Below are 26671 nucleotides of genomic sequence, written 5' to 3' on the forward strand. Positions count from 1 at the left end.
CATATGCACACTATAGGTTGCCTTCTTTTAAGAATGTGCAGTTTGCTGGTAATCCTGTTGTTGTTGTTAGGCTGAGTTTTTCTGCAGTTTTCCTAGTGCTCCCAGGCATTCAGCTAATTATAAAGAGTACACAAGTTATTACCTTTTTAATATGCTTTAAATAAGCTCTAGGACAAAACTTAGAATGGAAACACAAACAAAAGTGTAATTATTCTGTGTGTTTATTAATGTGAAAAACGGAACAAAACAATAGTATACTTGTAAACTGAATCCTGTTGTTCGAAGTCTTAAACGCTTTCAAAAACCACCGCAATCGTCTTCGTAAGCTTTTCAGGCTCCGGCTTAAATCACAAACAAATGTCACGTAATCTGTAGTTAAACTGACACATTCCTATTTCCTAAGTGTAACGAGCACGCTCAGTAAAGAGGCATTCATCATCTTCATGATTTCCCGCCGGGCATAAAAGGATCAAACACCGAAATACTGTAAGCCGACTTCTTCTGTGCTTCTGTTTTTCTCTACTTCTACTACATTATTTGTGGTTTGTTAAAAAACAGAAAACATTTTTTTAAAAATCTATCACTTTAAACAATCTGCAGTAGTAACCTGGCTTAAACAAGCAGTTTACTGTTGTTTCGTTGATTGTTTTTGGTTGTTTATTTCATAGCTAAACTCCTGAGCATGAATGAATGGGTTACATACCTTAAGTTTGCTTGCAAGTTGCTGGTTTTCCAAAGTGAGAGCCATAATCTTGGCTTGCAGAACAGAAACCAGAGCAGCAGACGCTGTGAAACTTTGCTCGGCCTGCCAGGACATACGCACACATACATTCACATACCAGACTGAGGCATAAAGACAACGCTAAGGACCACTACCTGCCTACTGAAAAACAACACGAGTCGTGGCACGTCTTAAGCTTAGTATAGACCTCCTTCAAGAATGCTGAAAAGCTGTTGTGTTTGTTTAGCACTAAACTACAAAAGCAGGCTGGCTTCTTTGTAAACATATTATACGTAGAAAACTGTTTAAGATTAATCTAAAGTTAAAATATTCAGTTAAAAATATGCACAACACAAACATCTCTGATTCAAGTTTTTCCTAAATGCATGAAAAGAGATTAACTTTCATATAAAATACATATAAATGCAGTATATTGACTCTATGTGGGGTACTCACATGAACAAGGCATGCTAATACTTATTATTAATTTAATTATTTTTCTCCAGATAATTTGGTCTAGTCAATACACCCGGTTTAAAAACCTGCATATATGGAATTTAAATAAAGCACCAAAGTGTTGTCAACTATATATTAGTCACCTTTGTATCCAGCTCAGGACCCGTCACCGTCTCCACCGTTTGCTTCAGGTCTTCGATTGTTTCCAGCAGCATGTTTCTCTCCTTGTCAACCTCCTCTTTCAATGCTGTTCCTCTGATCTCATCTTCCTGTGAAAAAAAGGGGAGGAGAAAGGAGTGACGAGTGGCAGAAAAAACTGGGAGGAAAAAAAAACATCATATGAAGGCTGATGGAAAGAATTTACCCAAGTACTTAAAATGGAAGCCTAAAGGCTAATGCAGCTTTTACTTTCATATTTCTTTTTTAATACCTTGTGTTTTTCTGTTACCTTGTAGTTGAATCTTTTAGGAGTGTCACTTTTGTTGGATGCTGGAGTGCCAGTAGATGTAACAATTGAAGGGGAAGAGGGTCCAGAGCTCTAAAGGAGGATTGTTGCATTAATTTTCCTGATAAATTACTATCATTGATTTGTCCACTTTTAATGTCGCTACCATCTCTCAGACATTTTACAATCCCTAAGGATGTCCTGTACTGCACTGACTGTTTATAGAAACAGCTTGCAAATGCAAACGCCACACTTTCCACAATTTTTTCCTTTGGCCTCTTAATAAAAAATAAAAATAAAAAATAAAAAAGAGAGAGAGAGATATTAAATGCTAAAAGAGTTGTAATCGCTAAACTTTTAATTGAATTTGGATACAAAAACCTTACAATTAAAGCTGATGGTGTGCACTTTGAACCCATATGTATAACATAACTTACTTGAAATGTTTTACTAAACAACTAAAATAACATAAATTATGTCAGTGCATAAAATATACACACTGGCCACGTTAATAGGTTACCTGTTAAACTGCTCAGTATACCTAATACTAAATACCTAATCAGCGAATCACATGACATCAACTCAATACATATAAGCATGTATACTTGGTCAAGACAACCTGCTGAAGTTCAAACTGAGTAACAGAATTTCTGATTATTAAAGAAACTGCTGATCTAATGGGTTTTCCTACAAAAAACATCTCTAGGGTTTACAGAAAATGGTCAGAAAGGGATAAAATATCCAGTGAGCAGTAGTTCTCTGGGTGAAAATTACTTGCTGATGCTAGATAACTGAGAAGCATTGCTGGACTGCGTTAAGCCAATAGGAAGACAGCAGTAACTCAAATAACCACTTGATACGATCGAGGCTTGCAGAAGAACATCTCCAAATCCTCCAAGAACAGGAACGCGAGGCTTTTGATTGGCACAGACTCATCAAAATTAGACAATAGAAGACTGGAAAAAATGTGGCCTTGCCTAATGAGTATTGATTTCTGCTGCAAGATTCAGATAGCAGGGTCAAAATTGTGAGTAAGCATGATGAAAGCATGGATCCATCCTGCCTTGTGTCCAGACAGTCCGCATGTGTAATAAGTTCAAACTGAACATGAGAATGGAGAATCTGATGCTTGGCATATATTCTTTTTTTTACTTTGCACCTATTACTAACAACTTAGCATCACTTAATACCTGGGTATTGTTGCTAACCATGTCCTCTAGCATAACATGCCACACCACAAAGCTGAAACAATCTCAAACTGGTTTCTTGAACATGACAAGGAATACAGGGTACTCAAATGACCTCCAATGTCACCAGCTCTTCAGGATGTGGTGAAATGGGAGACTTGCATTATGGACATCTGATGCTAACATGCCAATATGGACCAAAATCTCTGAGGAATGTTTCCAGCCCCTAATTAAATCTGCCATGGAGACTTGTGGCAGTTCTGAAGTCAAAAGAGGCTCCAACCCAGTACTAGAAAGCTGTACCTAATAAAGTGGCCAGTGATTATACATGCACATCAACAGAAAAATTTGGCTGATATTTTCTCACCAGAAATCAGTTAATAGTTTGTCGAAGAGACCTTTACAGATAGTATGTAAATAAGCAATCGCTGATTTTGTTCTTATATTACTTTGTATGAATACACTACAAACATGCATTAATATTAATATGGAGAGTGGCACACTGGTACAAGCTGCCAGACATAGACACATGCATTTACCTGAGGTGGGCTAATGGGAGGTGGAGGTGCTTTTCGTTTTTTGGGAGTTATGATCCGTTCATCACTTATCTTAGCTACTTGATCATGCTGAAGAGCCAGCAAAAGAGGCAGAGAGGGAAGGTGACCAAAAAAAGAGAAAGAAAAGTGGGATTCAGTGCTGGTTAGTAAGAGGAGTCAATCGGTGGGTGCTACAGTAAGAATTAAGGTTTCTTTTTCAAAAACAGCAATTAAAGTTTTTTTTTTCAAAGCTCGGAATTATGACACTAACATATGAGAGAAACTGAACTATATTATTTGTAGCTATGAAACTGAAATTAGTCTGAAGTTGGTTTTATTCCTTATTTTACTTCCTAATTCTATAAATCAGTTGGCAGTGCTAAAATGTTTATTCACTGTCATCCGCTGTGGAATTTCACATGTTTTAGTACTTTTGATGGTCGATATCTTACCTGGGGACTTTTAGGAGACTTCGTATCTGCCAAAAAAGATGGAAAGGTATTGTTAGGTACAACACACTAAACATCTAAGAAAAATTCAACAGTAACAGGAAACCAACTGCAGGTGGCAGTGTTAACTTGTGTTGAACCCAGAGCAGTATGGATCTCTGTCTCACAGGGGCAGTATGTGTGTTTTTATTGGCACTGATCAGGTTTTGGGAGGGCAAAAAAAACCCTGAAAGCATTAAGACTGGATCTCACATTGTTTTTGGTTAGGGTTAAGACTGAGATTAGGTACAGAGTAAGTTTCCCTGGAAATGTACTGGTTCACTGCAATGCCCTTAAGGGGGGAGGGGGAAAAAACTAAAAACAAATATGCCTGCCTACCACAGCCTGAGTGACATTGTCCGCAAAATTTACATACAAACCTTTACTGAATACTTCCTCAACACTTGCATAAAGCCACCTGCACTCACTTCCTATCTTTCTCTGAACTGTAGGTTTGTGTTTATGCACAACTCTTACCTGAGACCTGATGCTTGTTTAGTGCAGCTGAAAGGGCAGTTTTGGTTTCAGAGCTGCCTGAGACCTTAGCGTAATGTAAAACCTCATGGCCTTCTGCATCTACAGCTGACAAGTCTGCTCCTCTCTGAACCAACACTTCAACAACAGATACTGCGTTGGACTCGGTTGCGAGCATCAAGGCCGTCCTACAACACAGACAACACAGCATACTGATCACCACTTCAACATCAATCAAATATCCTACAATGAGCAACAATTTATTTGTAATTTTTTCCCTGTGTCTTATTGTGTGTCGACTTTGTTGGGGTCTTTTTTTGTTGTTTTTTTGTTTTGTATACCTGCCACTGTTGTCAGAAGTGTTGATTTCAGAACCAAAGTCGAGCAAAGTGCTGCATACTTCTGCATGACTGTGTTTGGCTGCCAACAGCAAGGAAGTGAGGCCATCCTATAGGAGAAACAAACATAAAAACGAGAAAACAAAATGACTAAAATCATCCTATAGAGAAAAATAAAAGACAAGACAACATGACACAGATTTAAATGGACGCACACCCACAGCAATATAACTAGTCACAGCGTGGGCCTTGACAGACTATGGTAACTGTGTGTAAGGTGAGAAAAATCTCAGGCCTGTGTGAAAAATGAGTGAATGTCTGCTGCTCTAAATGAATTCCCCAGCAGATAAACAGAAAAAATTCAGATGGTATGTTTAAGATGAAAGAAATAAGAGCATGGGAAAATCCCCCAAATCATATTACTGATTGAGCTCAGCAGGTTGCAGAGAGTTGGTGGATGACTGCAGTATTTCATAAGACAGGCTATCCCATTTTTCTCCAGGACTGTCAGGGTCTGACCCCAAGTGTAACCCTTCACTTAACCTCAGTCTTGTAATGCTCAAGCATAAATATTTGACTGCCTAAGATGGATAAGGGAAATTCCCAGTCTAGAGAGAGCTACTTCATCACAGGCATAAGGGTATACAGTGGCTTGCAAAAGTATTCGGCGCCCTTGAACTTTTCCACATTTTGTCACATTACAGCCACAAACATGAATCAATTTTATTGGAATTCCACGTGAAAGACCAACACAAAGTGGTGCACACGTGAGAAGTGGAACGAAAATCATACATGATTCCAAACATTTTTTACAAATAAATAACTGAAAAGTGGGGTGTGCGTAATTATTCAACCCCCTGAGTCAATACTTTGTAGAATCACCTTTTGCTGCAATTACAGCTGCCAGTCTTTTAGGGTATGTCTCTACCAGCTTTGCACATCTAGAGACTGAAATCCTTGCCCATTCTTCTTTGCAAAACAGCTCCAGCTCAGTCAGGTTAGATGGACAGCGTTTGTGAACAGCAGTTTTCAGATCTTGCCCCAGATTCTCGATTGGATTTAGACACCAGACAGGTCAGGGATAGTTATTGAGAAATTTAAAGCAGGCTTAGGCTACAAAAAGATTTCCCAAGCCTTGAACATCCCACGGAGCACTGTTCAAGCGATCATTCAGAAATGGAAGGAGTATGGCACAACTGTAAACCTACCAAGACAAGGCCGTCCACCTAAACTCACAGACCGAACAAGGAGAGCGCTGATCAGAAATGCAGCCAAGAGGCCCATGGTGACTCTGGACAAGCTGCAGAGATCTACAGCTCAGGTGGGGGAATCTGTCCATAGGACAACTATTAGTCGTGCACTGCACAAAGTTGGCCTTTATGGAAGAGTGGCAAGAAGAAAGTCATTGTTAACAGAAAACCATAAGAAGTCACATTTGCAGTTTGCAACAAGCCATGTGGGGGACACAGCAAACATGTGGAAGAAGGTGCTCTGGTCAGATGAGACCAAAATGGAACTTTCTGGTGGCCAAAATGCAAAGCGCTATTTGTGGCGGAAAAATAACACTACACATCACTCTGAACACACCATCCCCACTGTCAAATATGGTGGTGGCAGCATCATGCTCTGGGGGTGCTTCTCTTCAGCAGGGACAGGGAAGCTGGTCAGAGTTGATGGGAAGATGGATGGAGCCAAATACAGGGCAATCTTGGAAGAAAACATCTTGGAATCTGCAAAAGACTTGAGACTGGGGCGGAGGTTCGCCTTCCAGCAGGACAACGACCCTAAACATGAAGCCAGGGCAACAATGGAATGGTTTAAAACAAAACATATCCATGTGTTAGAATGACCCAGTCAAAGTCCAGATCTAAATCCAATCGAGAATCTGTGGCAAGATCTGAAAACTACTGTTCACAAACGCTGTCCATCTAACCTGACTGAGCTGGAGCTGTTTTGCAAAGAAGAATGGGCAAAGATTTCAGTCTCTAGATGTGCAAAGCTGGTAGAGACATGCCCTAAAAGACTGGCAGCTGTAATTGCAGCAAAAGGTGGTTCTACAAAGTATTGACTCAGGGAGCTGAATAATTACGCACACCCCACTTTGCAGTTATTTATTTGTAACAAATGTTTGGAATCATGTATGATTTTCGTTGCACTTCTCACGTGTGCACCACTTTGTGTTGGTCTTTCACGTGGAATTCCAATAAAATTGATTCATGTTTGTGGCTGTAATGTGACAAAATGTGAAAAAGTTCAAGGGGGCCGAATACTTTTGCAAGCCACTGTAGTTTCTAAAAACTATGAGGAGCAATAGATAATACTCTTCAGCACTGAGTTGTTTAACAGACATTTCCACTGTGAAACATGTTTGGGGGAGGGGGATCCAAGTCTTTCCTGAAAAAAAAAAAAAAAAAGAAAAAAGTAGGAAAACGAACTTCAAGAAGCACTAACGTCTGTCAGCATAGTTTTGTGTGTGTTTTATATTACAAGGCTGCTGCTTTCACACACCACAGAGAACAGAACTATGCTCTGGGTTCCTCTGAGCTCTGCTAAACACTTTAACAGGCATGTGTCTGTGTTTGCCCTGTCTGTGTTTTATATTTCTCTGGAATCTAAAAGACAGAAGTAATTTTGTTCTTCTCTGGGTAATAGGTTCAATGCGTGTGTATAAAGGCATGTGGGCGCACAGGTGTATTACTGCTAGTTTGCTGGCATGTGTTACTCACTGTGTTTCTAACTTGCTGTCATCGTGTCTGACATTTAAAGCCATATTACCCAAATATGGGCAACAGTGTAAACGCTGGGCAGAGGTGATGCATGACAAGTTAACTGTTAGGACAAGGTGTTACAGTCAGAGAGGCCTGTCAATCAAGACAACTAAAATAAAAACACAGCTCTGCTTAAACCTGAATACACTCACCATGCAACAGTATTCTCAGCATTACCATTATATGTTCATTTGCCACCTGAAAACTGGTTTAAATCCAAACAGTGTCTTTGTTTGTATGAACAGGATCCTAAAACCGTCAGTCTGCTGGTTGCATGTACAGTCAATGGCTACTTAATTAGTTACACATTGCTAGCACTGGGTTAGACCTCCTTTTGCTTTCAGGCCCACCATAATACTTCATGGCACAGATTCAACAAGGTGCTGAAAATATTTCTTTAAAACATTTGGTCCATATTGACATGACAGCATCACATAGTTCCTGAAGACTTGTCAGATGACACATCCATGATGACAATCTCCTGTTTCACCACACCACAAAGGTGCTCTGTTGGACTGAGATCTGGTGGCAATTCGAGTACAGTGAACATATTGTCATGCTCAAGAAACCAGTTTGAAATATGAGTTTGGTGAAATGGGGCTTTATCCTGCTGGAAGCAGTTAACAGAAGTTGTCACAAAGGGATACACATGGTCAGTAACAATGCTCAGGTAGGTTGTGGTGTTTTTTTTAACAATGCTCAGTTGGTACTAAGGGACCAAAGTGTGCCAAAAAAATATGCCCCCCAAATATTACACTGCCACCACAAGCCTGAACTGTTGATACTAGGCAGGATAGATCAATGTTTTCATGTTGTTTCCACTAAATTCTCATCCAACCGTCTAAATATTGCAGCAGAAATTAAGACTTGTCAGATGAGGCAAACATTTTTCCAATTTGTCCAATTTTAAACTGCAATCTCAGTTTTCTGTTCTTTACTGACAGGACTCGCTTCCAGTGTGGTCTTCTCATGCTTTTTATATTTATAATGTAATAAAACTGAGACACACAGTTGAAACTGCGCTTCTTTTTCTGAGCTATTTCTGAACTATAATAAAGGTTTAATTAAATTTCTTTACACTGACTGAAGGGGCACTTTCACTGGTCCGGCCCACTTAAACTCAAAATGTGCTATATGTGACCCAGAATATAAAATTTGACAGTTTAACTGTTCTATAGTGGTGGTTGTGCAGGAAAATCCCAGTAAATCAGCAGTTTTTAATATACTGAGACCAGCCCATCTAACATCAACAAACATGCTAAATTCAGTCACTTAAATCACCTTTCTTCCCCATGCTGTTTGAACTTCATTGTAATTTTAATATGTTTGTCTGAAACAGGTCTTGCTAGTAAATGAGACATTGAGACTCAGTGGGGCTACCTCTATAAATTAACCTCTATAATTAAAATAATAATAATAATCAGGTAATCTATATCTTAAAGGCACTGAGTTTCACAACAAGCAGCTGACCAGCTATACCTAATGAAGTTGTTGATTTTGGTCATTAAACATAGAAGATAATGGACCAGACATCTTGGAGCCTAACAAAACCAGATCATTTACAAGTAGCTGCATACTTTCATTTTCTTGTTTCATGTACACACTGATACTGCACATACATGCAGGCCTCTGCATGTGACTATTAAATGTAAGAACAACACCTCTTACTCATGAAAAATGGCAGGAAAATGAATCAGTGGGAAGAGTCTCAGTTCTCAGGTAGTTGAGCGCCATTAAAGACAACAATCATTTTATGTTGTAGAAATATTTATCTTTGTTTCCAATCTTGCACTCACCCAGCTACTTCCTTGTATACTGTATATGGATGTTCTACACTATACGAGCCAAAATTTGACTCATGCTTTAATTTTAGCCATGCTGCCAGGAATGCACACAAATGCTGTAATTTTGCCATGTAGAAATGTTTGAGCTATGACTCGAAAGCAGGGTACACGTATTACCCCAACGCAGATCACAAACTGTGTTTAACATAAGGAAAATGAGCAGTTACACAGAGCCAGTCATTATAAAGACAGGACAGCTGAGCACCTTGTGATGTGAGCTTTCAAAAGGACAGTTCACTTCAAAATAAAATATAAAATTTTTTTCCTCAGTTTGGTATAATTGAAATGGATCCTAACTGCGCCCACCAACCAAATGAAGGACACAGTTATAGTCAATTTCTACAATTCAAATTCAAATTCAAATTTTATTTGTCACGTACACAGTCATAAACAGTACGATATGTAGTGAAATGCTTGGACAACTGCTCGTGACCTAAAGAAAACAAAAAAGGAAAAGGCTATGAATAAGATAGGAAATAAATATGAAAAATTAAAAAGGGTAAATTTAACTAGGAAGGAATAAAATATAAATTAAGGTTAAAAATGAAATAACTGTACAACACAAATTAGAATGAAGGGTAAATTTAACTGGGAGAATAAGATAAAATATATAAATTAAAGTTGAAAATAAAATAACTGTACAACAAAATACACAATATAGAACTATATAAGAATGTATGAAGAAATATAAATAAATATATACACAATAACAGCAGCATATACACAATAACAGCAGCGTGATTTAAGTAATGAAGTGAAACAATGTCCAGAATGTCCAGTGTGTGTAAGAACTGTATGTGTGGGTCAGTACTGTGTGGTGGTGTGATTGAGAGACCGTATCGCCTGCGGGAAGAAGCTCCTCCTCAGTCTCTCTGTGTTGGTCTTCAGGGAGCGGAATCGCTTTCCTGACCTCAACAGAGAGAACAGTCTGTTGTTGGGATGGCTGAGGTCCTTCACGATCTTCTTGGCCTTGGTCCAGCACCGCCTGCTGTAGATTGAGTGCAGGTCAGGGAGCTCGGAGCGGATGGTGCGCTCAGCTGACCGCACAACCCTCTGTAGAGCTCGTCTGTCCTGCATGGTGCTGTTCCCGAACCAGGTTAAGATGTTTCCCGTCAGGATGCTCTCTATGGTGCAGGAGTAAAAGTTCCTGAGCACCTTGGAGGGCAGTTGGAAGTCTCTCAAGCGTCTGAGGTGGTAGAGACGCTGACGGGCCTTTTTCACCACGGTGTTGATGTGACAGGACCATGACAGGTCCTGCGTGATGTGAACTCCGAGGTATTTGAAGCTGTCCACTCTCTCCACTGGGCACTCGTTGATGACAGGGGTCTGGTAGTTCCTCTCCTGCTTAGTGCTGAAGTCCACTATCAGCTCCTTTGTCTTACTGACGTTTAGAAGGAGGTTGTTCCTCTGGCACCAGTTCTCCAGATTCCTAATCTCCTTCAGGTAGGCCGTCTCGTTGTTATCAGAGATCAGGCCCACCACGACGGTGTCGTCAGCAAACTTGATGATGGTGGTGGAGCTGGTAGTGGCCACACAGTCATATGTGTACAAAGAGTACAGCAGGGGGCTCAGAACACACCCCTGGGGGGCTCCAGTGCTGAGAGTGGTGGAGGCTGAGACATGTCCGCCCATCCTTACTGCCTGTGGTCTGCCAGTTAGGAAGTTGGAGATCCACAGACACATAGATGAGCTGAGTCCCAGATGCTCCAGCTTGGTGGTGAGTGTGGAGGGAATTATGGTGTTAAATGCAGAGCTGTAGTCTATGAAGAGCATTTTAACATAATTCCCCCTTCTAGTGTCCAAGTGAGTGAGTGATGTGTGGAGGAGATGAGAGATGGCATCGTCTGTGGAACGATTTGGACGGTAAGCAAACTGTAGTGGGTCCAGTGTGTCTGGTAGTGAAGAAATGATGAAGTCTCTGACCAGGCGTTCAAAGCACTTCATCACTACTGAGGTGAGGGCTACAGGGCGATAGTCATTGAGAGAAGCAGGGGTTTCTTCGGGACAGGAACAATGATGGACTCTTTGAAGCATGTGGGGATCACCGACTGAGATAAAGAGATGTTGAATATCTCAGTGAACACAGGAGCTAGCTGGTATGCGCAGTCTCTTAGGATACGACCTGGGATGCCGTCTGGTCCTGCTGCTTTCCTGGTGTTCACTCTCTTGAAGGCTCTCCTTACTTCATGCTCGGAGATGACGAGCACGTTTCCGGTGCTGGCAGTATCTTCCTGTCTGCAGCCGTTAGCGCCGCTAACACTAGCATTGTTGGAGTCCTTAGCTGCAGCCTCGAAGCGAGCATAGAAAGTGTTCAGCTTGTCTGCCAGAGTCACGGCCGCGTTCGTCATACCGGTTGTTGGTGCTTTATAGTCCGTTATTGTCCTTAGTCCCCGCCACAGGCTCCTAGAGTCACTCTGTTGGAGTTGTGACTCTAGTTTCCTCCCGTAGCGCTGCTTCGCCTCTTTCACCGCCCTCCGCACGTTATATGACGCGGCTTTGTACGGGTCCATGTCCCCCGTCATGAGTCCCGTGTTGTAGGCAGCGGTGCGGGATCTCAGAGCGTCGCGGATGGTTTTATCCACCCACGGCTTCTGGTTGGGAAACGTTGTGATAGTCTTTGTCTCCACGGTATCATCCGCTAGTTTCCCGATGAATCCCACAACCGCTTCCGTAAACACGTTGACATCATCATCGGAGCTGTTTCTGAACATGCCCCAGTCTGCGTCATCGAGTGCGTCCTGTAACACGGCCACCGATTGATCCGTCCAGCGCGCGACCTTCCTCTGAACCAGAACTTCCTGTTTCAGCCTTTGTTTGTATTTTGGGATGAGGAAGATGGCGGCGTGATCAGATTTGCCAAAAGGAGGGCGGGATTGTGCCTTGTAGCCGTCCTTGACTGTAGTGTAGCAGTGGTCCAGTGTCCTTTCACCTCTGGTGGGGCAGGAGATGTGTTGATAAAAGTTCGGCGCTGCGCGTTTGAGGTTGGCGCTATTAAAGTCCCCCGTCACAATAAGCGCAGCGTCTCGGTGTTGTGTCTGGTGCTGTGTGGGTGCCTCATGCAGCTCGCATAAGGCGGTGACCGTGTCCGCTTGTGGTGGAATATAAACGGCACTTATAATGACCGATGTAAATTCCCGAGGTAGATAAAAAGGACGACACATGATGGACAGCAGTTCCAGATTTGTTCCAACGTTCGCACTGTTGCACCAGTTGTTGTTCACCATTAAACACACGCCGCCTCCCCTTGACTTCCCCGAGTCCCGTGTCCTGTCCATGCGGTGAACCGAGAAGAACTCGGCCGGCTGGATGGCGTGGTCCGGCACCGCTGGGTTCAGCCATGTCTCGGTAAAGCAGAGGAGATTGCAGTCCCGAATGTCTCTCTGGAACTTTACCCTGCCCCTGAGGTCGTCAAGCTTGTTCTCCAGTGACTGGACGTTGGCGAGCAGGATGCTAGGCAGAGGTGTGCGGTGTGCACGAGCTCTCAGCCTGTTCCTGACGCCGGCTCGCTTCCCTCTAGGCCGCCGCCGCTTCCCTTTGTTCTCCCTCAAGATCTCACTCGGCCAGCTATGATCCGGAGTTAAAAACTTCGAATTGTGAGTACATTGTAAACCAATAGAAACAAGAGTGTCACTGTCATACCTAATGTACCCAATAGTGGTGATTTTGCCGATTTAGAAACGCTGAAAACTAACTTAAAAAACAAAGACAAAGAAAAAGTGGTCGGAGCAGTCGTGACGGCAGCCGACCTCACCGGCGCCATCTTTAAAAATTTATGATTATTTCACAAGCAAGACTCTACGATTATGCCCTCCTTCACATTTTTTAAAGCCTTCCTGCAGTGATAAAGTTGGCAAGTATAACACAGCTCAAAGGGCAACAGTTCCTACATGAAGCGGCTAACAACTAGCAACCAGTTCATGATTTCTGTAAAGAGACACCGCTTTTTCTGACTTTTTCAATGCATTTTCTTTTCTTTTGCTTTGAGCACCACACCTCTGTCTTCAGCAGGTAGCTCCAACATTTAGCAACTGAATCCTAAGCAATCTAGATGAATAAACAACACTACAGCTCAGGGGAACTTGTACGTTTATGGTATACTACAACCTCAGATGAAGCTTAATTGTGTTTGCAGCATTTCTGCAGTCTTAGACTATTTCAAACATATCTTACTACAACACTGTATTGCAGTAGTTGCTTGTGTATGATCAAGTTTATTCCCAGTTGCTCCGTTTAAAGGGGCTCCTTCAGTTATGTAAAAGTAGTGCAGAAATATTACTTTACAAGTAAAATGTAAACATACTTCATTACTCAGGTAAAAGTAACTTAGTTAAGATTTTAAGTGACCACAGTGAGCATACTCTATCCACAGTTGCTCTCTCACTGTGTGATAATTATACATCAGTGTGTAAACAATTTACTGCACTACTTGCTCAACCTAACTGTTTAATAGATAACAGCTGAATGTGTAATACTACATCATATGAATATATGAGCACATCATATCAATGTCAAATTATAACAGGCAATAAAAAAGTATCTAGAAATGCCAAGAAACGGAGAGTAAATAGTAGAGTAAAAAATCTCAACCCACTCAAATCCAAATACACGGATGCTGAAGAATTATGAGGGCATAACAATGAATTGCGCCAAAGCTGAGCTTTAAATATTATGCTAATTTTCAGCTCCACAGTTTTATTCTTGGACTCTTCTACAGCTTTGCAGAGTTCAAAAATAATCCTTATTATATTTTAGTCATGTCTTAATCTATGAATATTTTGGGAAGAGATATTAAAGGCACTTAAAGAGGTATTCCACCAAATGATCTGAAGATGCCACTTCTTCAGATGGGTCAAATATTAGAGGAATACTGATGAAAGAGCTAAATGTAGGCACTAATCAAGTGTAGCACAGTTAGAGAGCTTAAACCTGAGCCCTTCATAGTATACCAATTAGATCAAGAAATAGATATCAGGTGGAACCAACAACATGCTCCCTTAGACTTCAAAAAGATGTCTATCAAATGGAGGTGTCTGACCATGGTGATCATGACTTGGTGATTAGATCTGAATTCAAAACAATACAAGTATTGTTTAGTCCATCTTCTCATGCATACACACAACAGCAGGATTTTCGTTTCTTTCTTCTTTCCCTCTCTTACCATTACTTTTGTTTTTGCTGTTATTTATGTATATTTATTTTAATTTAGTTTATCTATTTAATTTTATACCCATTTCCACAATCTGTGTATTTACTTTACCAGTTTTGTTAAGATTTCAAGCTATGGCACACATGGCTCCAAAACAGAAAAGCATGAATTTGTATTGCACACACTTTAGTGCAGTTTTTCAGGTCATCTTCTGAAATAAGTCGTTTCAGCTATTCTAAGTTAGCCTGCCCTTTAAGTTAGCTTTCTTCTGATTGGCTGCTGCTCTGAAACACTTTTTTTTTTTTTTTTTTTTTTTTTTTTAAACAGCAGGTAGATGGGACTGCTGCACTCACAGCCGGAACTGTGTGCCTGAGACGACCATACAAGGACATCCACTGTCAATGACATCATAGAAGAATCAAGAGTAGGAAAAAACTTTGGCTCACAGAGATTACTTGTACATATCCTGGCCTCTTTATCTGAAACTTTAAAAATAAATGACAGAAATCAAGCAAAGGTTTCTCCTCCCCTTTCGTCCAACAGCAGTAAGGTTTCATATTACAGTTTACATTTACCTCTTCTCCTCTATACACATTCTTTGACACATGTCAGGCCTAGCAGCTGTCCCTCTGTTTCTTTCAAGATATTCCTGAGGTCATCTGGATCCGGTCTTTTATCAGTTCCCAGAGTCAGAACCAGACACGGAGAAGCTGCATTCAGCTTTTATGCTCCTTATATCTGGAACAAACTCCCAGAAAGCCTCAGATCAGCTGAAACACTCAGTTTATTTAAATCCAGGTTGAAGACTCACCTATTCTCAGCTGCATTTGAATAAAGCACCAAATCCACACTTTTAAGCTTAAATTTCAAAACTTACATTTAACTACTGATTTTATCTATTGTTGATTTTATATACTGTTTTGTTTGTTTGTTAATTAGTTTGTTTGCTTGTTTTAATCAATTTTAAATCATGCTTTTTATTTGTTTTTGTTTCTAATGTCTCTGTAAAGCACTTTGAGTCACCTTGTTGTTGAATTGTGCTATACAAATAAACTTGCCTTGCCTTGCCTGAGTGTTTGTTTAAGTCACAAATATATAATCAGGTACAGAGTTACTCCATAGTGTATTGCAAAGCAAAACATCCCTGGTTAAATCCCAGGAGGAAACATCCCATAAGGCATCCGGCATTTAAAAAAGTAAATAAATACACGCACACACGTGCATGGTGACCTCTTGTGAATAAGAGAACAGCTGAAAGTAACTTATATAACCAGGTACAGATATATATTACAGCGTATGCCCGAGGCTAACAAGCCGGCCTGCATTCATGCATTCACAGTCTACATGTCCACAAAACAAAGAAAGAGCTTTGCAAACCTCACATACAGATTTTCAGATTTCGCTGGCTGGACCACTTTCATTCAACAAGAAAATATGAATACCAAAATTCAAATTGCACCACTATTTACAGTTAGATTCTCACCAGTCCAATATGCATCAAGAAAAATGTTTTGTCTATTATTTATTGTCTATTATTGTCTTACTATTTTATGAAGAATACAAGTAAAAGTCACAAGAAACTGGCAGGGCCAGGATTTGAAACTACACTTAAGCTACAACTCCAAAAAGCACACGGTACAAAGTGGTCACAAGAACCAGTTTAAGAAGCTTGAACATACAAACTGCCATTGATTTAAACATGAAAAATTGCTAAAATTAATTTTAATCGGAAACAACAGAACATCTTTTCATATAGGCTGACAGACCATCAGTTTCTGTTGTACACAAATGCACACACACAAAATTTCATTCTCACACAACCCCAGCCAGACAGAAACCACAGGCATGGTGCGTCACTGCAATGGAGACCACATGTCTGCGGCTTGCATTCCCACAGTACGCTGATTTTTTTACCCCCCCCACACACACACACACACACACACACACACACACACACACACACACACACACACACACACACACACACACACACACAACAATATTAATCCTCAAGCAGTCAGTTAATGAGGAGCCTTTATAATGTGGATTAACAACTATTTGACATAAAACAATCAGAGTCAATAAACGGACAATGATTCCTCAAACAAATTCAATACATTCCTCCCTGGAAATGGACTCATTGAAGCACTTTTGTGGTCTTTCTTCTGTTTCAGAGCCCCCCCAATCTATTGAGCCAAAATAAGTCTGGGGAATGGACGAAAGAATGGAAGTACATACTGTGTCTTTAAGGTTGATGGGGCTTTTGAGTTCACACAGCAGTTGGACAATCTGGATGTTCCCGCTAGCAGCTGGAAGGGGGTGAAACAAAACAAGAGAAATTAAAACAAGAGAGTGAGGAAAAATAGGATTGTGTTTAACAGAAACTAACTGGGCTAAAATGCATTTTAGTCACTTACGACCAAATATGATGATTTTATTCAAATAAAATTAGAGCTTAAAACTAGTAGATATTATTCCACATCCCCAAAGCATAGCAGCCTTTTTTTTTTTTTTTTTTATATCAGTGACTCTCAAGATCTTGATATACTTACCAGCGTGATGCAGAGCAGTCTTTCCTGATCCATCTACAGCATCGATAGGACATTTACTCTGGATAAAGTGGGAAAGTTATTAGTAACAATAGCATACAGTATACGCATACAGCATATGCAATGACTATTGTTAATCAAGTGAAATCATGAAAGGCCCCAAACAACTCAAAATATACGTTTTAAATTTGGTTTGAAGTATCTGTGTGTTGCTTGCTTAATTTCAATTTTTTTTATAAACTGTGTATACACACTGGAGTTTATTATCTGAGGAACTGATGCCACAATCTGTTTGCCAGTGGTGCTTCAGGCAAATGCAATTTCATGTAATATTAGGTTATACCATAAATTCATACATCTGCAGTAAACAATTGTGGCGCGGGTGTGGTCTCTGGCCCGCTGCAGAGGAGGGCTGGCATGATGAGCTCCCGGGCTAGTGTTGGGGTCCAACGTCACAACAATATATGACTGAATGTTTTTGGTTCTTCTCTTTTTCACAGTACTGTGTTTTGCTATATACAAAAAGACTTGAATGACTATTTGATCAGCCAGGTGCATGTTGCAGAGATGCTGCCGACTATCACGAGGAAGTGAGGTCAGCAGATCAGAGCTGGATGTGTGTGTGTGTGTGTCTCTGCTAAGATCTGCTGACCAAAACCCAAACACGCACACACAAGAATCAGCAGATTGAAGAAATGAAGCAATAACATTTTTTGGTTTCAGGCATCTTCACTGAACAGTAAGATGATTCAAGATGTGGGTTTCACACACTGTTATTCATAAACAAGAACAAGTGGTCCTGCTGGGTGACACTGACAGTCACAATCAAAACAATCTTAAGTTAATATTTATATCAGTTCTTTGTTGTATAACACATCTTGAAGTCATGTTGCCTAATCATTTATACCCAACATAATTTATAGCCCTTATATTAAGAACTATGTCAGCGGTCCACAACCTTTTTTGCGCCATGGACCAGTTTATGTCCGACAATATTTTCACAGGCTGGCCTTTAAGGTGTCGTGGATAAATACAACAAAATAACACCAGTACCAGTACAAAAAAGGGAAGATTTATTCATAACACACAGGAAAAGACCCAGGGAAATTGAGTTAATGTTAAAAATGCTTAAAAAACAAACAAAAACCGATAAAAACCCTGAAAACCATAAATTTCACACCCAAGCCTCAACTCTCGCGGCCCAGCGTTGGGGACCACTATGTCTCATCTTAACACTGAGAGACCAGGGTATATGTATTTTAAATATCTGGCTTGACAGACTGAATCAATTTCTTTTTAATTCAAAGGCATTTGGGGAGGGAAATTAAATCGTTTTAACTTAATAAAACCCAACTTCACTTCATGAGCTTTACCTGAATGAGTTTTCTGCAGCATTCGGTGTGGTTGTTTTTGGCAGCCAGGTGTAAAGGACTAAAACCTACACAAAGGGGAAAAAAAGAGAAAAACATGCACGCAGCAAGAAGACAGGCAAGTTGAGATAACGTATGTGAAATCTTATGTATCAGTCCAGACAGTACATTACACCTGTTCATGTTACAGTATTTACAGTATTTATAGAGGGAAACTCTCAAATTTATGCAGAAACTATTTTTTAAGTTATAGTGAATATAGCTATACATACCAGCAGCATCAGTGACTGACAGGTCAGCTCCATGAGCCAAGATGAAAGAGAGGCAGTCTATCTGACCACGAGCAGCAGCTACATGAAGACTACACACACACACACACACACACACAATTAAAAGAACAAATTACACACACAGTACTTTGTTGCCAGTAGTTTTACAGCAACACAGATGCTTTTAACAGTTTTACAAATATTATAAAACATGGTGCAGCTCTGGTGAGAACCTTATGCTGCAGCAGTGAGTGCAAATAAAAGATTAAAAAATAAATAAATAAAACGTTCATCTACTTTTCTGATTGCTCGGCCACACTAGTCCTCCATCTACGACTCTAAATTACACTGAAGAGTGATTTCTTAGTCTCCAATTAAAAGTTTTCACATTTTAGGAAATAAAGTTATTTGCTCACTCGCCTAAGTTTAGATGAGAAGATTAAACTACTCCCATATCTGTTAAATGCGACGCTCTGGTCCTTATAATGTAATACGCTTATGCTTAGTTTCTTTAATCCCTCTCAGCAACTTAGCCGACTCAGCGTCTTCCTAGAGCCTCCTCTTGATTTTCGTTTCTTTTTTCTTTTCTTTTTTTAAGCATGTGTGTTAATTAGAGGCTGTTGTATTTAGAATTCATAAACTTTGGACAGACCCAGTCTAGCTGTTTCCTTCTGCCTCTGGTCTTTATGCTCAACCAACTTTATATTTAGCAGAAAGGCATGGGAGCACCTCTTCTGCTCCAACTCAACATGAAACAAAATACGTGCACTTCCCAAAGGGTCAAACTATTTTTTTTAAAACCGTGTAACGCGTATGAGATTTGATCTTGTTGATACAAAAGCCAGTATTAATTATGCTTACAGATCAGATCCTTTATTGAAAGTAAAATATCGATTTCTTAATTAATATTCACCATGGAGAAGAAAAAAGTAGGTCTTCAGAGCTTTTTGACTGTCAGTGTTTCAGCCAGTCTTACAGTAGAAGAAGGTATTCACGTGACCCAGGTATGCAAAAGCTCCACTGCCACTGTTTTGCAATATGCAACTGCCAGAAAAACATGTCAGCACTGATAAAAGCAATGGATAAGCTTGGAAGTGATAGTATTTTAGGGAAGCTTTAGCTATAGCAAAACTAAATAAGTAAAAGAAGTTATTGGGCACAGCTTCAGTTCTTGCAATAAATACCCATTTACTGACCATTTCTAGAAAATCTGGTAAAGCGCTGACTTGTGAGCAGGAATGCTGTAAGTCGATATGACTGCGTATGCAAAAAAAAATTGCCCTGTGTATGCACTGTGTGCGCAGGTTTGTGCATATGCATGCAGCAAATGATCAATACGACCTCTTTCCACCTCAGTAAGATGAACGGGCAAGCTCAGCCTTCCATCAGTGTGTGCGTAGGATACACATTCACACACACACAAACACACAAGTATGTCTACATGCCTTTCAGTCAGGTTTTATCACCATAGAGATACTGTAGACTCCCCCTTCGTGCGTGCTGAAAAGATCGGAGCATTGCGATTCCAAGCCCACACATTTGCCATGACTTACAAAGGCTTTGCATGCATTTGGATGTGTGTTTCTGTGTTCTAGCAGCACACAGAGGAAAAGGCCAAGGATGTGAACTACAGGTGAATGGGAAAATAAATGAAAACCTACATATTTGTTTTTCACTGCATTTATTCCTGAGATTTGATTTTCCTGGCTTTGTGAGAGCTGCTCTACAAATCAAGGTCAGAGGTGTTGAGTTTCAGAAAAAAAGAAAAGGGTCAAATATTAACACAAGCCTCTGCGTTATCACTAATACTAAGCGGTGACGCAACAGTAACCTCCACTGGCTCTGCGGAAGTGAACTTGCTTTCAAAACATAGAATCTCAGAGAGGCTGAATGAATGTCACCGTTTCAAGAAAAAGTAAGAGACATATTTTTAGATTGGCCATTCATTTTTAAAACTGTGCTGTGGAGCATGAAAGCAGTTATATAAGGCCATTACTTGAGAATCTGAGCATATAGTATAGACATATGTTTAATCTTTGAATTGAAAGGAAATGAGAAAATTCACTGTGCTTTGCTGGATATTTATTTTAAAACATGTGCAAGCTTGCCAGACAAAACCATGTTGGTGTCAACACTTAATGCATTTCTCTGGTTTGCAGCCTCAAGTCAGTTTGCTTCCCCCATGTCATCCTCATTCTACAAAAAGCACTGCAGACTGTGATCTCTGTGTGTCTATATCAACAAATTAGTTTTTATTTTAAGCAAAAGTTATGCTTTGACTTTATCGTCACCTCAGGAAAATCAAATGGAATTCTTGCACTGGAAACATAAACATTTAAATACCATCAGAAAAAAGTAAGTGGATAAGTCCAAGACCACTTACGCTGATTTGCCTTCACTGTCCAGCTTTACAGGATTGGCACCTTTCTTGGCAAGAAGGGATGAGACTTTCTCAACCTCGCCATGCTCCACTGCAGCAAGCAAGCGTTCATCGTTTTTGTTCCACTCATTTGTCTAAAGACAGAGGACAAAGAAGGAGAATAAAAGGTGGTGAAGAATATACGAAGACTACACAAAATATAAATATACAAATATATAACCCCATAAGGTTACAGTTAGGTGAGACGCTGTTAAATGGCAAGAATTTCATGTCAGCAACACATCTCAAAAAAGTAGGGACAGGGCCATGTTTACCACTGTGGAGATGTAGCGTTGACGTTGCCTTTCCACAGGCAATGATGCACTCCTGTACCATCAGAGATGGATGGTCCCTCTCCTCTTTAGCCCAGAGGACATTCTGTCCAGGTTTTACAAAAAGAATTTTAAATTTCTGACGATAAAACTATGTTTCTGGAAGTGAACCCAAACAGTGACTTCCATGAAAGAATCATGCCTGTTTTTAATGCAGGGCCACCTGAGAGCCTAAATAATATAGACATCAGATACTGATTTTTGGCATTGTCACTTGCACACATAGATTTTTCCAAATTCATAGGATTTATTGAAATTATGTACTGTAGATGATGAGATATTCAAATTTTGCACATTTTCCCACCATTTGTAAATGCAGCTTTTCAGACTGGTGAACCTCTGCCCATCTTTAATTCTTTAAATCTCTGCCTCTAAGATGTTCTTGTCATACCCAATCATGTTACTAACCTGTTGACAATTAACCTAATTAGACAGAAACTATTCTGCCAGCTTTTTCGTCTTAGTACCGCTTACTTTCCAGCTTTTTGTTGCCCCATGTAAACTTTTGAGATGTGTTACTGCCACCACCTTTTTTTTTTTTTTTTTTTTTTTAAATGCTACACTATCCCAGTTTAAATATTTTCTTATTTTGTTGTGAATAAACTATGGGTTTTATGATATTTGCAAATCAGTGTGTACTATTTTTATTGTATTGCATACACTGTCCCATATTTTTTATATTATCAAAGACTTTTACTGACTTTAAGACTTATCTCCTATCTACTAACTTATCAAATAATATCAATAATAATGTGAACAAATGGTATGCTCCATTTGTTAACACTCATATCAGCATGTTTACTTTGCAGTCAAAGTCACCGTGATGCCCAAAATGTGAGTAATGTTTCTCACAGGGAGGAATGTTTCTCGGCTCTGCTGTGGCCCACACAAAACATTTGTTATCATATGTGTACAAGAGCACACACTCACAGTATCCAGTCTAGACACACTCACCAAAGAACGCATACACAAACCAAATCGTCCTTTATACCACTGATAGGCTGCTCACACAGAAAGAAGTCAGCTATTGGAAAGCTTCTAGCCTGATCTCATTCAAACACCATCTTGCTACAGAGCAGTTTGATAGTACAAGATACAGCACAGCAAGCTTTAATTGCAGGATACAGCTATGAAATGAGCAAGATTTGGCATAGCTGAAACACTTCTATAATGACCTACTTTATTAACAGGAAATGTATTTAAGGAAACCTTTACTGGGGAATATTGGAAGAGGTTCCTTAAATCTAATAGCAGAATCAGGGAGAGAACTGAATCCATGACCCCAAACATAACAGCAAACAAGTTCATGCGTCAGCTATTCCTACAAACACCTGTGCATATTAGGATGCAGTACAGTATTAGATCTTGACCTGATAGCCCACTGACCTACACGTGACAAGGAGGTGAACTCTCTGACTCTAGAAATACCTGTGGTGGTAGACTGGATGCTATTTTAGGAGCGCAATAAGCAGGCAAAGCAACACAGAGTGTAAGTAACCTCTGTGGCAAACACCCAAATGCAACCACTGCAATACATTTTGCACAACTGGTGGAAAAATGCTGGGCTATAAAAATCCTGTCACTCCTGTCACCGAAAGAGCAAAGATGACCACTGAGCTCTGCAGCCTAATAAGCCACAAGGTAATTAACAGATTATTGAGTATGAAAAAATATTAAAATGTGTTTGTGTTTTCAAATGTAATGTGTAAGATGGCTGAGAACAGAGGAGTATTCCTGCTATTTTTTAAAAGCTAACTCTGGAAAAGCAATTCTTATCCAGCTGTAACTCAATACCACCCCCACGCACACATGATATCCATGTGGTAGCACGAGAAGGTTCTCTGACAGACTGGAAATAACAGATTGATTAGAAAAACATTCAGCTGGACATTGAGAAGACACAGGAAAAAAAATGGGGGGGGGGGGGGGTAAGATTTGAGGTGTGCAAGTTGAAGATGGGCTCTATTAGGCACATGTAATACATCCAAGAACCATTACAGATTTGATTTTAAATAAATTACAGAGAAACACTCCCTTAACACACATGGTGTTAAAATATAGCAACGTAACAAACAAGACTGGAAAACACCTGCACACATGCTGTACATGTGACAAAACATTTAATAAAGGGCTTTTAAATGTTTTATTAATCTCACCACACCACATACAATTATTAGTTCTTTCATTTAACCAAGAAGCCCCACTGAGAGCCAACTTCTTTTAAAAGGGAGAACTGTTTAAGGTGGGAGCCATATAAACTCAAAACATGCACAAAAACAAAAGTGCACATTATATGTTAATGGAAAAAATACATGCAAATATAACTTCTGTTTGTTTACAAGAATACACAGGAACCTTTAAATTAACAGGTTTTTACAGCTTTCGGGTTTTATTTCCACCAGAGGACTAAGATTTACAACTAAACCCAAAATTTTGGGAGGAAAAAGCAAAACAAGGCTATTTTCACACATTAACTGCCATATATGTCACATGTTGGAAATTATCTGAGACATATTAATTAATTATTAGTTAATTAACTAAAATTGCTTTTTACTTTTACATTATTGTAAGTCTGGTGATTTCCTACATGCAGAATGTACTTCAATCACTCATACAACATAGTTGTGCTTGGGATTGGAATAGAAATGACAAAAATGAGGTTAGAAAATAGAAATTAATACCAACTCTGTGCTTGTTTCCCCAAAACTTTGACTAATATAAACAAACAAATATAGTTTATTTACACAATTCAAGACATTTAATTAAACAGGGACAGTACTTGTTTAGTGTGGCCAGTGCTTTCCTTATCTTGTTTTGTGGAAACCAGGAAGGGCAGAACCTACTGTGGTAATTGAGTGCCTTTGTAATCCAGAAATAGTAGCAAAACAAACCCACCCCCTTGGATGACAGACTGAATATCAAAGCAGTCAGAGACACTTATTACTTAATTATAAATACTTGCAAAAACCCACCCTATGTGCTCTCTGGGCACTTTTTCAAATTCTTCATTTCACATTTACTGGAGAGTTGAACAAATTCCAGTATGAATGCAAATTTTGGTGAGTGTTAAAGTTACATTTGGTTGACATACGCTGAACATGTGACATGAATCAAATGCAAATGGAAAATGTAACAATGCATTTGCAGGGTTATGATGAAATGAACGTAATGTATAGGAAACTCAAAAGAGTTGGTATTTATAATAAATATGAAAACATATAGATGTACATAATTGCTATATGCATGGCGATGTTTGTGCAAAGTTTCATTCAGATTGGCCCACCCATTAAGGAGATAGACTAGGCTATTTAATACAAGCTGAAATTAAACTAATGCCTTTTCCTTGAAATGTGATCACACCCAAGGAGGAATAAAGCTCCCCTTAAAGATGGTCGGTCATACAAGCCTAAGGATCGGTGAGCTGAAGTGATGTATTTTTTTCAGTCAGGAGTTTTACTCCGCTATAATAAACGCCACTAGTACAAGCGTAGCAGCACCCTGCATATTTGCTTCAGTGGACATTTTTTCATGCTTTTGTTGGTTGTCAGTTACTTTGTTTCAAAGAACTTCAGAATATTTAGGTCAAAAGAACAGAGTAGAATGGCCCACTATCCCCATCTTTTAATTACTGCCTACTTCACAACATCTTTCACTTTTAGTACACTTCATCTAAAAGCCTACAATGTCTACAGTGTAGGGCGACACTTTAAATCATTTTTACCACTTCGCACTATTTTCAAGCAAGTCTTCCTTCCTGTGCAATAAAGTAGTATGCTGGTTCTTAAACACCTACACAACAGGTGATGATATAGTTGGGATACAGTGGGATAGTGAATGCTGTGGTCCCATTAACAAGAACTGCATGTTGGGATAAAAATTGCCACTAGCACTGATGTCTACTATAACATGATCGCTCCTAATGGCCTACAGTATGTGGCTTTGCAAAGCCGAAGAAAGAATGAAGGGCAGTCGGATCAGAGCAGCATGACAGCAATAGCGTTAGACTACATTGTATTGGACAGATTTAAGTGGAGCGGAATGCACTGCTCCACTTTCAGCCACATACACAACCGGTGTCATCAACGGGAGGCTGATGAAATAATCATGTAGTGGCAGAGGTGATGTAATATCAGCAAAGATGTAAGCTCCAACAAAAAGGTTGAACAAGAAGTGTATTTTCAAGTTTTTCTACAACAAAAAAAAATGTATACAAATGTAAGACAGGCTTGGGGCATCGGGGGATTCCCCAAGAGCATCTTTCTCGGAGGGCTCAACCTGGGGTTGCGGTCATGGCCTATTAAGGGCTCTGTTGGCTCTTAGGTGACGGTTTTCTCGTGGCTGCGTGCAGCGGGGCCAGGGGAGGGTCTGTGCTGACGGTTACTGACCTGGTAGCCTGGCTGCCCCTGGGTGGGTCCGGGACGGGCGTGGGGTTCTGTGGGTGCTCCGTCTCTGGGCTGGGGCCCTGGCTGGGCCTTGGGGGCTTGGGTCCTGGTTGGTGTGTCGCCGGGATTGTGGGCGGGTGGGTGTATGGGGGCCTGGCCCTGGCGCAGGGTTCCGCCAGTGCATCGAGCCACCTGGGGGGCTCTTCAACTGGTGGGGGAGGCTGTTACATCATGCAGGAGGTCTCCTCTCTTCAGGAACTCACTCTGCAGGAGGGGGAGATATAGGAGAGGTGGAGGAAGATCTCAGCCTGGGCGTCTATTGTCTTGTGTAGTCTGGAAGCTGAGTGGATGACGGGGTGGGTGCAGTTTTCTCTGTGGTGGGGCCGGGCGGCGCTGCTGAACTGGGCCCCGGTCCGAATGGGCCTGGGCCCCCTTTCCCTGGCGGGTTGCGAAGTATGGGGATGCCTACTGGGGTCAGTGGGGGAGCTGGCCCCAGGGAGGGGTCACTTGCCCCTCCCTTCCTTCCCTCCTCATCTCTACAGGGAGTGCAGAATTATTAGGCAAGTTGTATTTTTGAGGAATAATTTTATTATTGAACAACAACCATGTTCTCAATGAACCCAAAAAACTCAATATCAAAGCTGAATGTTTTTGGAAGTAGTTTTTAGTTTTAGCTATTTTAGGGGGATATCTGTGTGTGCAGGTGACTATTACTGTGCATAATTATTAGGCAACTTAACAAAAAACAAATATATACCCATTTCAATTATTTATTTTTACCAGTGACACCAATATAACATCTCCACATTCACAAATATACATTTCTGACATTCAAAAACAAAACAAAAACAAATCAGCGACCAATATAGCCACCTTTCTTTGCAAGGACACTCAAAAGCCTGCCATCCATGGATTCTGTCAGTGTCTTGATCTGTTCACCATCAACA

The 26671-nt window shown here is 40.3% G+C and overlaps 1 protein-coding gene across 2 annotated transcripts in view; it reads right to left on the reverse strand.

The window, feature by feature from the left end:
- Window positions 1-26671, reverse strand: part of rai14 (retinoic acid induced 14) — a 55953-nt gene that overhangs the window by 7017 nt on the left and 22265 nt on the right. The window contains exons 3-14 of one of the 2 annotated variants that reach the window (XM_085279405.1): window positions 20975-21105; window positions 18595-18683; window positions 18326-18390; window positions 16956-17013; window positions 16642-16712; window positions 4649-4755; window positions 4311-4495; window positions 3798-3823; window positions 3349-3435; window positions 1626-1715; window positions 1321-1446; window positions 704-805 (exon numbers count right to left, since the gene is read on the reverse strand). In XM_085279405.1, coding sequence (XP_085135531.1) covers window positions 704-805; window positions 1321-1446; window positions 1626-1715; window positions 3349-3435; window positions 3798-3823; window positions 4311-4495; window positions 4649-4755; window positions 16642-16712; window positions 16956-17013; window positions 18326-18390; window positions 18595-18683; window positions 20975-21105 — 1137 coding nt within the window. The remainder of the gene's footprint in view (window positions 1-703; window positions 806-1320; window positions 1447-1625; window positions 1716-3348; window positions 3436-3797; window positions 3824-4310; window positions 4496-4648; window positions 4756-16641; window positions 16713-16955; window positions 17014-18325; window positions 18391-18594; window positions 18684-20974; window positions 21106-26671) is intronic. The other variant, XM_085279406.1, reaches the window with a different exon arrangement.

This window comes from Mchenga conophoros, linkage group LG7 (genome assembly GCF_057382185.1).
Source record: "Mchenga conophoros isolate Kocher_MC1m ecotype Shallow Benthic linkage group LG7, M_conophoros_male_GT1.1, whole genome shotgun sequence".
Lineage (NCBI taxonomy): Eukaryota > Metazoa > Chordata > Actinopteri > Cichliformes > Cichlidae > Mchenga > Mchenga conophoros.